Raw genomic sequence first — 11779 nt, 5'->3', positions numbered from 1 at the left:
ACGTCAGAATTGCAACACAAGATTTGTTCAAGCCTAAAATGTTAGTCCGTAACCATAACGTGGTGTTTGTATATTCACAGATTCAATTTCACGTTTACATTTTTTGTTTCACACATGGCTTTTCTTACGATCCTAACAATTTACGTATGAATTTTCTTACGATCTTAATGATATGTACGTTCAACCTTTTGTCAGCTATCTGGCTCCATAGAAAAACTACGACATTTACCTGGATTTCACTCTGCAAGTAGCACTGCTGGTGATATGAAAAGTTAGTCAATCAATAATATAATACTCTTAGAAAAATGGTTTATATTTAATTTACAATCTGTAGAAAATATGACAATAGAAAGGTTCCAAACTTTTGTGAAACACCACATTACAGCTGAAAAATATATGGCAAATAGACATCAAAACTGGATGGTGTTCAGAGATGGATGGGAGGTGTTGAGAGGAGCTGAAGGGTGGTACCAAAAAATAACATAAAACAAGATAACTAAAGTAAAATGTACTGTGTCAAGGGTTTTTCTTTATTTGTACTATTCTATACATTGTAGTAATAATAGTGAAGACATCACAACTATGAAATAACATAACACATGAAATCATGTAGTAACCAAAAATAAGTGTTAAGCAAATCAAAATATGTTATATTTTTCAAAGTTGCCACCCTTTGCCTTGATGACAGCTTTACACACTCTTGGCATTCTCCTTGGCATTCTCTTAACCAGCTTCATGAGGTAGTCACCTGGAATACTTTTCCAACAGTCTTGAAGGAGTTCCCACATATACTGAACTCTTGTTGGCTGCTTTTCTTCACTCTGCGGTCCAACAAATCCCAAACCATCTCAATTGGTTTGAGGTCGGGTGATTGTGGAGGCCAGGTCATCTGATGCAGCACTCCATCACTCTCCTTCTTGGTCAAATAGGCCTTACACAGCCTGAAGGCGTGTCGATTCATTGTCCTGTTGAAAAACAAATGATAGTCCCACTAAGCGGAAACCAGATGGGATGGCGTATCGCTGAAGAATGCTGTCGTAGCCATGCTAGTTAAGTGTGCCTTGAATTCTAAATAAATCACAGTGTCAACAGCAAAGCACCACCACACCATCACTTCCTCCTCCATGCTTCACGGTGGGAACCACATATGCAGAGATAATCTGTTCACCTACTCTGCGTCTCACAAGGACACGGCAGTTGGAGCCAAAAATGTCAAATTTGGACTCATCAGACCAAAGGACAGATGTCCAAGGTCTAATGTTCATTGCTTGTGTTTCTTGGCCCAAGCTGGTGTCCTTTAGTAGTGGTTTCTTTGCAGCAGTTTGACTATGAATGCCTGATTCACGCAGTCTCCTCTGAACAGTTGATGTTGAGATGTCTGTTACTTGAACTCTGTGAAGCATTTATTTGGGCTACAATCTGAGGTGCAGTTAATTGCCGATTTTTGAGGCTGGTAACTGTAATGAACTTATCTTCTGCATCAGAAGTAACTCTGGGTCTTCCTTTCCTGTGGCGGTCCTCATGAGAGCCAGTTTCATCATAGCGCTTGATGGTTTTTGCGACTGCACTTAAAGAAACGTTTAAAGTTCTTGACATTTTCCGGATTGATTGACCTTTGTGTCTTAAAGTAAATATGGTCTATTGTTTCTCTTTGCTTATTTGAGCTGTTCTTACCATAATATGGACTTGGTATTTTACTCAGGTATCTTCTGTATACCACCCCGACCTTGTCACAACACAACTGATTGGCTCAAGCGCATTAAGGAAACAAATTCCACAAATTAACTTTATCAAGGCACACCTGTTAATTGAAATGCATTTCAGGTGACTTCCTCATGAAGCTGGTTGAGAGAATGCCAAGAGTGTGAAAAGCTGTCATCAAGGCAACGGGTGGCTACTTTTGACGAATCTCAAATATAAAATATATTTAGATTTGTTTAACACTTTTTTGGTTACTACATGATTCCATATGTGTTATTTCATAGTTTTGAAGTCTATACTATTATTCTACAATGTAGAAAATAGTAAAAATAAAGAAACTCTGGAATGAGTAGGTGTGTCTAAACCTTTGACTGGTACTGTAAATAAACAGCCAAAAAATATATGTGGGATTGGAAATTATGCAGATATTTTCACTGATAGAAGCCACAATCAATTTGCAACATTTGAGCTTATCGAACACCCCCTGCCAAAAAAAATAGTGTACACTACATGATCAAAAGTATGTGGACACCTGTATGGGGACACTGCTTCTTGAACATATCATTCCAAAATTCATGGACATTAATGTGGAGTTGGTCCCCCCCTTGCTGCTATAACAGCCTCTACTCTTCTGGGAAGGCTTTCCACTAGATGTTGGAACATTGCTGCGGGGACTTGCTTCCATTCAGCCATAAGAGCATTAGTTAGATCGGGCACTGATGTTGGGCGATTAGGCCTGGCTCGCAGTCTGCGTTCCAATTCATCCCAAAGGTGTTCGATGGGATTGAGGTCAGGGCTCTGTGCAGGCCAGTCAAGTTCTTCCACACCGATCTCGGTAAACCATTTCTGTACGGACCTCACTTTGTGCATTGGGCTATTGTCATGCTGAAACAGGAAAGGGCCTTCCCCAAACTGTTGCCACAAAGTTGGAAGCACAGAATCGTCTAGAATGTCATTGTACGCTGTAGCGTTAAGATTTCCCTTCACTGGAACTAAGGGGCCTAACCCGAACCATGAAAAACATCCCCAGACCATTATTCCTCCTCCACCAAACTTTACAGTTGGCACTATGCAGTCGGTCAGGAAGCTTTCTCCTGGCATCCGCCAAAGCCAGATTCGTCCGTCGGACTGCCAGATGGTGAAGAGTGATTCATCACTCCAGAGAACACGTTTCCACTGCTCCAGAGTCCAATGGCGGCGAGCTTTACACCACTCCAGTCGACGCTTGGCGTTGCGCATGGTGATCTTAGGCTTGTGTGCGTCTGCTCGGCCATGGAAACCCATTTCATGAAGCTCCCGACGAACAGTTCTTGTGCTGACGTTGCTTCCAGAGGCAGTTTGAAACTCGGTAGTGAGTCTTGCAACGGAGGACAGACGATTTTTACTCGCTACGCTCCTCAGCACTCGAGCCTGCAGCCTGTACTCTCTCTCCTGGAGGATCTCCACTGGGTCCAGGCCACGGGGCTTCTGGATGGGCGTGATGCGGTTCTGTTTCTGGTGTAGCACCATGGGTGGGGGCTGCCCTGGGGACTGCGTCTGGGGGGGCATGACCGGGAAGGCAGCAGGGGGCACGGAGGGGGGAGCAGGGGAGGGTCTCCCAGTGGGCTGAGGGGGAATCAGCTTCTGGGGGGCACTGGATGGAGCAGCAGCATTCACCATGGGCCCTAGAACATATGGCATTGAAATAATTATTAGTTCTACCATTGATTCTACAGTGTTTTGGTGCAATTATTATCTTTTTAATATGTGTGTATTCCTTGTTTAAATTGTATTTAACTAGGCAAGTCAGTTATCAATGACGGCCTACCGTTGTGAAAGGTCTGGTGAAACTATCAGCACAGGAAAGAGAAGAACATGGACTAAAAACACTACAGACTAGTGCCCTCGCCACACAGGTGAATCACTGCCCAGGGGTCAAGCCGAGGCTCACCTTCGGGCCATTGTTTAGGGGGTCCATTGGTGGGCTGTCCCTGCATACCAGGGGGAACACCTGAGGGTCCTGAATGAGGCATGTTTGGGCCTACCATTCCTGCCAGACGACATTAGAAATGATCAGACACTGCCTGGGCATTCATGCCTACTGAATTCTAGTTAACGTAGAAAATGGTGCCTGAACCAGTTTCACCACCAAAGGTCCGTGTTAAGCATTTAAATGATTTATTTTCTTTGTTTGAGATGAACAGCATGTGCGTGATTGACTGTAATTATGCGCATGTGTGTGTCATTCATAGGGTTGCAAAACTCATTGACAGGCTGTGTAGCATAAACTTGCATGTGCCCACCCCACTCACCATGAGGTCTGTTGTAGTTTGCTGGTGGCTGTCCAGGCCCCGCTCCAGGCCCAGAGGAAGGGGGCATGTTGGGCATCCCTGGCATGGGCCTCTTGCCCTGCACAGCCATTTGCAGGTGGTCTGGCAGGGGCTGCCTGCGGTCCAGCATCTTGTAGGCCATGATCTGGGCCCTGAGCTGGTGCAGCTGGTTTTGGTTGAAGGGGGTGGGTCCACCTGGCCCAACCCCACCTGGCACAGAACCACCACTCAGGACACCACCGAGGTTCTGCTGGGCCATGGCCTGGGGGTCACCGCCCTCCATGGGGACACCTGGGCCAGAGGGCATCATGGGGCAGGGTGGAGGGCCGTTGGCTGGCACGGGGCTGGGAGAGTGCTCAGAACCCCCCAGTGGAGAGGGGTAGCCTGGGGAGGAGAGACAACAGCACAGGTGAGAAAAGTCCTCTTCCCTGGGAATGGTAGGGCATGACTGTCCCTTTAACTGAGAACAGTGGGAAACTGATTTGAATGACTAAAATAATGGCTAGATACACCGAAAATGGTGGCGAAATGGATGCTAACAGACCAGGAGAAATGTTAACCAAATCCAGACTGGTATTATGATTATGAGCTGGACTGGCGATACAAACACTTTACAAATCAGTCTCTAACAGACATGCACACATTACAGCTGAGCCTCGCGCTCTGTACATATTACCTGAATTACCTCAACACCCCCGCACATTGACTCTGTACCGGTACCCACTGTACTTAGCCCCGCTATTGTTATTTACTGCTGCTCTTTATTATTTGTTCATCTTATCTCTTACTTTTTTAAAAGGTGTTTTCCTAAAACTGCATTGTTGGTTAAGGGCTTGTAAGTAAGCATTTCACTGCAAGGTCTACATCTGTTGTATTCGGCACATGTGACAAATACAATTTGATTTGTCACCAGTCAATACAGGGTAGAAGAGTCAACAGAAAAACACACTCCTGTGTTACAGTATTTCAACAGCCCCTCTGTCCCTCTCTCCTTGATGACTGAGTAATTTTATAGCAGACAGCTGCCACCAGCATTGTCTGAAAGGGGAAGCCTCATGCCCCCCCCCTCATCTGAGCGTCTACTGCTCACGCTACCCAACAAAAGACAGAAGTGAAAGAGGAGAAACTAGCTGGTTGAGTTCACAGTACAAGTGCACACGCGTCTACACGTGTTAGCATTCTCTTCTCAGGTAATTGGCTTTAAAAACAATTGTGCTTAACTTTAAAATCATAAGCACCATATTTAGAGCATATGGAAAGCTAATAAGTTGACCTTTTGTGTAAAGCTACTTCAATAACAGAGTCAATGTTTCCTCTATCCTCTATGCAATCTAATCAGTACCCCATGGTATGGTACCTTGGGAATGTTGGTCCATGGGGCTAGGAGGGGTTCCCATTCCAATGTGGTCTTCACCTGGTCTCATGCCCATGCTCTTCATCGGTCCATAGCGAGGGTCATCAGACATGCCCTTCTCATGTATGCCTTCCATAGGCTGGGAGAAGACAACACACATTAAAACATTAACATAAGCATGTCCTACTTAGATAGCACATACATTTCTTATGTACAGTAAAGGACGAATAGATTAATGCAAAAAAAGTCTCATAAAATGGTACTGCAGACCATAGAAGACATTTGACATACATTACAGTTATGGATATGACCATTTTCTGTCTTACTTTGTGCATCTGATGCATATTCTCCTGAGGATATCCTGAGGGCCCCTGTTGTGGGTGGGAGTGCCCAGAGGCTGGGGGACCTGGGCTGGGTCCTATCATGGCTCCTGGAGAAGGCCCCGGTCCAGGAGAGGGGCCCGGCCGAGGCGTCCCTCCCATGGGGGGGTCCGGGGTGGACATTTCTCAGGTGAGTCCGAGAATGTGACAGCACCAAGATCCACTCTGCAGAGGACAAATGACAGATAAATACTGACCACTATTTACAACAAACCAACCCAGCAGTGGGAAGTAAAATGTACTGTGTACTAGTGATGGGGGAATTGATACCGTTACAAATCGGGATATTGTTGAAGATATATTGTATCGTTTTGACAATATCACATTAGTTGGCTGTATCTAGGGTTGCAAAGGGCTGGGAACTTTCAGTAAATCTCCCCAAAAAAATCCTTTGAAGTTAATTAAGGCCTGGAATTTGGGGAATTTTGCTTAAAACAGTGAACCTTTTTTAATTTTATTTATTTTACCTTTATTTAACTAGGCAAGTCCGTTAAGAACAAATTCTTATTTTCAATGACGGCCTAGGAACAGTGGGTTAACTGTCTGTTCAGGGACACATGGCAATTCTAGGTCTTGTGGCATATTTTGGTTAAACTATCCCCAATTAAATGGAATTGCAACCCTCTGCATGCACAGTGCATTCTTCCATCACATGTGCAGCTGATTCTCAAGATCTTGCACAATAATGAGATGCTATTCAGCCCACACTACTACACTGTCTGAGCCAAAAACGACATGCTTTCTGGTAAGTTTTGATTACAATATTGGGTTAACTAGTAAAAAGTAGCCTACAGTAAAGTGTGTTTAAATCATTTCTAACTTGTTAACAATTTCTGCTAGTTAGTTTTTGCTACCATGTGGGATTTAGCTTGCTTGAGCCTGCTAACTGAGGAGTGTTAATTCACCTGTTTCCATACATGTTTCATTTTAAAACATTTATCTTACAAAAGGAGTTGTTTAATCTAACTGCTTAACTATTTATCTGTACATGGAATTGTATTTGTTTTTTTTTACTCATTTTTTTCTGATCTTTTTAGGAAAATGCCACAGGCATTATCTGATGTGTGGAGACATTTCACTGCAGCTAACGTAGAAGGAAAAGCTGTGTACATTTGCAAATACTGTGCCAAATCATATGTGAAAAATGCAAAAAAAGATATAGAATCATCTGGCCAAGTGCATAAAGTACCTCAGCGCTCACAACAAGCAACCTCTGACAAAAGTCCCTCTACTTCTATTTGAGGTGAATATTATGAATCAGACACCTTATCGATAGCAACAGCTCATGGTCCTCCTGTAATCAGAAGGTTTTTTTGACTCAATGGGGGAACGTAGTCAGAGAAATGCTGATGAATGTCTTGCTCGAGCTGTGTATGCAACTGGTTCACCTCTGATGCTCAAAGGCAATGTGTATTGGAAAATATTTCTGAATGTTCTTCGCCCAGCATACACCCCTCCAACCAGACATGCTTTATCTACTAATTTGCTGGATGCAGAGTTCAACAGAGTTCAAATCAAGATCAAGCAAAGCAAATCATAGAGAAAGCAGACTGTATTGCAATCATCTGATGGGTGGTTGAATGTCCGTGGCCAAGGAATAATTAACGACATCATCTCCACCCCTCAACCAGTATTCTACAAGAGCACAGACACAAAGGACAACAGACACACCAGTCTCTACATTGCAGATTAGCTGTCATCAATGACCTTGGACCACAGAAGGTATTTGCACTGGTGGCAGACAATGCTGTGAACATGAAGGCTGCTTGGTCTAAAGTGGAGGAGTCCTACCCTCACATCACACCCATTGGCTGTGCTGCTCATGCATTGAATTTGCTGCTCAAGGACATCATGGCACTGAAAACAATGGATAAACTCTACAAGAGAGCCAAGGAAATTGTTAGATATGTGAAGGGTCATCAAGTTAAAGCAGAAATCTATCTCACCAAGCAAAGTGAGAAGAGTAAGAGCACCAGATTGAAGCTGCACAGCAACACCCGTTGGGGTGGTGTTGTCATCATGTTTGACATTCTCCTGGAAGGGAAGGAGTCTCTCCAAGAAATGGCCATATCACAGTCTGCCGATATGGACAGCCCCATCAAGAGGATCCTCCTGGATGATGTATTTTGGGAGAGTGGTAAGCAGCCTGAAACTCCTGAAACATATAGCAGGATTGAGGGTGACAATGCCATCCTGTCTGATGTTCACACTCTGCTTGCAGATGTAAGAGAAGAAATCCATACTACCCTGCCCACTTCACTGTTGCTCCAAGCAGAGGAAACTGCAGTTCTGAAATACATCAAAAAGCATAAAAACTTCTGCCTGAAGCCCATACACGCCGCAGTGTACACGTTGGACCCCAAGTATGCTGCCAAGAGCATTCTGTCTGGTGCAAAGATCAACAAGGCCTATGGTGTCATCACTACCGTGTCTCACCACCATGACCTGGATGAGGGCAAGGTTCTTAACAGTCTGGTGAAGTACACTTCCAAGCAAGGGCTTTGGGATGGAGATGCAATCGTGCCAACATATGGCAGTCATGCCAACATATCTCATCAGCTACCTGGTGGAAGGGACTTTGTGGATCTGAGGCTGTTTCCCTGTTGCCTCCATTATCCTCCAAATCCCACCAACAGCCACCGCCTCAGAGCGCAACTGGTCCTTGTTTGTGAACACACACACCAAAGCACGCAACAGGCTGACCAATACATGGGTTGACAAATTGGTAGCCATCCAGGCAAATTGGAGGCTTTTTGAGCCAACCTCAACAAGGTGGGAAAGTGACCGTGAAGATGAGGCCTCAGAGTCTGATGATCAAGAGGTGGACATTGAGGCGGTCCAGGGAGAAGACATGGAAGCATGAGAGGAAGACAACCAAAGCTTTAGTTTCATTTTAAAGATGTATGTTGGAAACGTTTTTGGGAGATGCGATCGATCATTGGGGATCATTCCCTTTATTTTGTTGTTCATCCCATGTGAAGAGTCAACTAATTTAATGAAAGTTAAATTCATAAAATGTTGTATTATTATTATTCTATTGGAAGGATTTTAACATTTTAAATTATGTTTACTTATAAGGTAAAAGGTTTATGTTTCTGTCTCCATATGATATGGTAAATATATACAATGCAGAAAACATCTACATTTAAATGGTATTAATTTAGCATATTCCCGTTCCCGTTAATTCTCACGGAAAGTATCCACCTCTGAATATTCCCCAAAATTTGAGATTCTTCAAAGTAGCAACCCTTTGCCTTGACAGCTTTGCACACTTGGCATTCTCTCAACCAAAATTCACCAACGCTACACATACCTTTGTCTCATGCCCTTCTGCACACCTAGGAACCTCCCTCCTATACTGCTGCCACATCTGTAACGTTAACATCGTAATGTATTCGGTACAAAAGCTCGTACAGGGAGGGATAACCGATATAACATCACTTTGCAGGGCTAAAACTCAACATAAAAAAAAACACGACTCCTCTGTTTCTCCACTCAAGCCACAGTCTGCGTCGCACCAAACGAAGAGCATCACAAACACCGGGAATCTTCCCGTAGCTTCAGATTGTCCACTTTCACCCCTACCTCACTCATTTTAATGGCGCCCTATACTTGAGAGCAAAACAATTCACATATCCTGACCCCAGACGTTTGACGCGAAGCGCCAGCTTCATCTGACCCAACACAGAAACACAAACAATCACAAGACCACTTCGGGTTACCTTCACCGACTCCACACCACCCAACTCAATTTTCACCCACTCTGAAACCACAAATGGATCAGCCAAAGGGCAAGGGTCCACTTTTTCCGTAATTTCACTCCTACGGTCACAGACTAATCTTTATCCTTAACCCTCCGTGTAATCCTCGGGCTCCGAGAACTTCACCACACCTACCACCTCCGATACTTCGCCCTCATTCACTTTCATTTCTCCGGTCTTCGATCCAGGGTACAGATCGCACTTTCTACCATTCTTCAACAAACCATCTCCCCTTTCCTCCACTGTTGGCCAATTCAAGCTCACCTTCCTCTATTTTCCCTTCCATTCGTCCTCCGTAATCCAAGTATATATATCCTGATAAATCTAGGACGCCGCTCGCCCCAGCCCTCCGCATCCAGCTGCGACACACACTTCAAGTTTGATCACGCCAAACATTTTCCCCACCAAAGATAATGGTAACTCCTTATCGGTCTAACACTTTCAAAACTCGCAGAGATCTACAGTATTGCAGAGCGCGAGGCACCTAATGTGGTGCATAGCTTGACTAGAAAGCTAGCTATAGCAGCAAAACAAGATCCGTTCGCTCTGTTTACAACATAGTAAGCACGCTATATTTGTTTGAGGTCAGAAACCATTCACCCATGTGATGGGCTACATTTCAAACATTGTTTCCTACATAATAAATGCGAATAAACTGTTACACTGCCAGACAGTTGGCCAACGTTAGCTAATGGTATGGTCTCTGCTAGCCGAATATGCTGTTTTAACAAAATGTATGGTGTGAATGACATTGTTTTGCTGACTTTAGAGATGCGGCAAGAGTAAAAGAAAATATATATATTTCAGATGATTGATCCAACCAGCATCCCGTACCCCGGCTCTAGTTAACTAGATACATTTACCAGAAACGTATTAATTTCAGTCTGCCGCCACCGTCTGCAGAGAGACATACGAATTATGTCGGTCCTGACTACCGTTCCTTCCCAACCAAACGACGAAGTATTATAAATAACACACCTGAATCTGACTTACATTGAAATTCACCCTTCGCGAGTAGGTCCTTTCGAAGTATGTCGACGTGGGGGATGGGTGTACAAATTATTATAGAACAGCATTATTACATGTAGTAAAATAAGATCATGAGGTATCATTGTTGATATTAGTCATTGGCAATAATAATGAAAGCAATTGAGCTCTGTTTACATGCATTTTTTTCTATCTAAATAAAATGTGCACGTCAAAAAATAATTGACCGTTAAACACTAACTATATTGACTCGTTAAATAACCACAACCAAAGGCGCTGTTTTGTAAATTGGAATATGTACCAGTCCGCTTTACAGTAAACAAAAAATATGATAATATAGGTTATTGAAATTAACTGCATAGGGACTAGATAGAACCACGGAGAGAACTGGGTAGTGGTGGATAGTCGACTCCCTTTTCTGGGTGTCAAGCTTCGACTCCTAAGATTCAGTATTTTTGCAATGGAGGAAACTATTTTCCGTAGAACACAAACTCTCGCATCTTTCACCGCAAAGAAAGAGCGAGGAAGAGATGGGAGGGGCACAGCCAGGCATGTCCGCCACCAGGCAGAACTGTGCATCGGTTATCAAAATATGTAGGCTATAGCAATGCTGTATTTCACAATTTCTTGCCTTGTAATGTCTCGTGCAAATTAACTAAAGTAAGGGCTATCAATGAGTAGGCTGAGCTATTCTACACGCACACACTAGCGTTTTTCATAGCGAAAGGAAAGAGGAGCAGGCGAGGGAGAGAGAAGATAGGGTCAGGCAGAAAGACTGTTAGAACCATGCGCATAGGCCATGCGCATAGGCTGTATTTTGGTAATCTGTATCTAGCTATGCCTCGTAAATTACCAAAAGTATATTAAAGTATATATTAGGCAGTCAGTGAGTATGGCTAAACTGATCTTCATAGTGCCAGTGAATTGAAGTTAAACATTTCCAAATGCATCAGTTAAATTAGGCCTAAAGGTGCAATAAAAATGATTGCCTATAGCTTATTTAATGAAACTGTCTGGCTTTTGATGACCTAGGTCAGGGCTCCCCAACCATGTTCATGGAGAGTTCCTGTAGGTTTTTGTTCCAGACCCAGTTGTAACCTAACTAACTTGATTTCAATTTATCAAGCAGCTCATTTTTGAATAAAATGCGCTAGATTAGGGTTGGAGAGCCATGTCCTAGTCAATAGTTCCCAAAGCAGGATCCCCGCTGAACTTTTTGTAAATGGCAAGTTCACTTTCTCATCCATATACACAATCAAATGTGCATATACTGTTCAGCAGCTGAAA

General features: G+C 43.6%; 1 protein-coding gene across 8 annotated transcripts; it reads right to left on the bottom strand.

Annotated features, from left to right (window-relative positions):
* Positions 1-297: 297 nt before the first annotated feature.
* On the bottom strand, positions 298-10996 carry LOC149978929 (SWI/SNF-related matrix-associated actin-dependent regulator of chromatin subfamily A member 4-like). Of its 8 annotated transcripts, none has more exons than XM_090196740.1 (6): positions 10499-10996; positions 5691-5909; positions 5368-5503; positions 3993-4394; positions 3632-3730; positions 298-3365 (listed from the first exon to the last, which is right to left on the bottom strand). In XM_090196740.1, exons 2-6 carry the CDS (start codon positions 5865-5867, stop codon positions 2284-2286), a joined length of 1896 nt encoding a protein of 631 aa, XP_090052866.1. In that variant the 5' UTR covers positions 5868-5909; positions 10499-10996; the 3' UTR covers positions 298-2283. The 8 variants fall into 8 exon arrangements, with proteins under 8 accessions (XP_090052866.1, XP_090052867.1, XP_090052864.1 ...); XM_090196741.1 differs by having other exon boundaries at positions 10369-10505; XM_090196738.1 differs by lacking the exon at positions 10499-10996 and adding an exon at positions 9770-10111.
* Between the last annotated feature and the right edge of the window lie 783 nt (positions 10997-11779).

This window comes from Oncorhynchus mykiss, chromosome 13, assembly GCF_057628025.1.
Source record: "Oncorhynchus mykiss isolate SJ-2025 chromosome 13, ASM5762802v1, whole genome shotgun sequence".
Lineage (NCBI taxonomy): Eukaryota > Metazoa > Chordata > Actinopteri > Salmoniformes > Salmonidae > Oncorhynchus > Oncorhynchus mykiss.
This window is presented reverse-complemented; position numbering and strand designations above follow the sequence as displayed.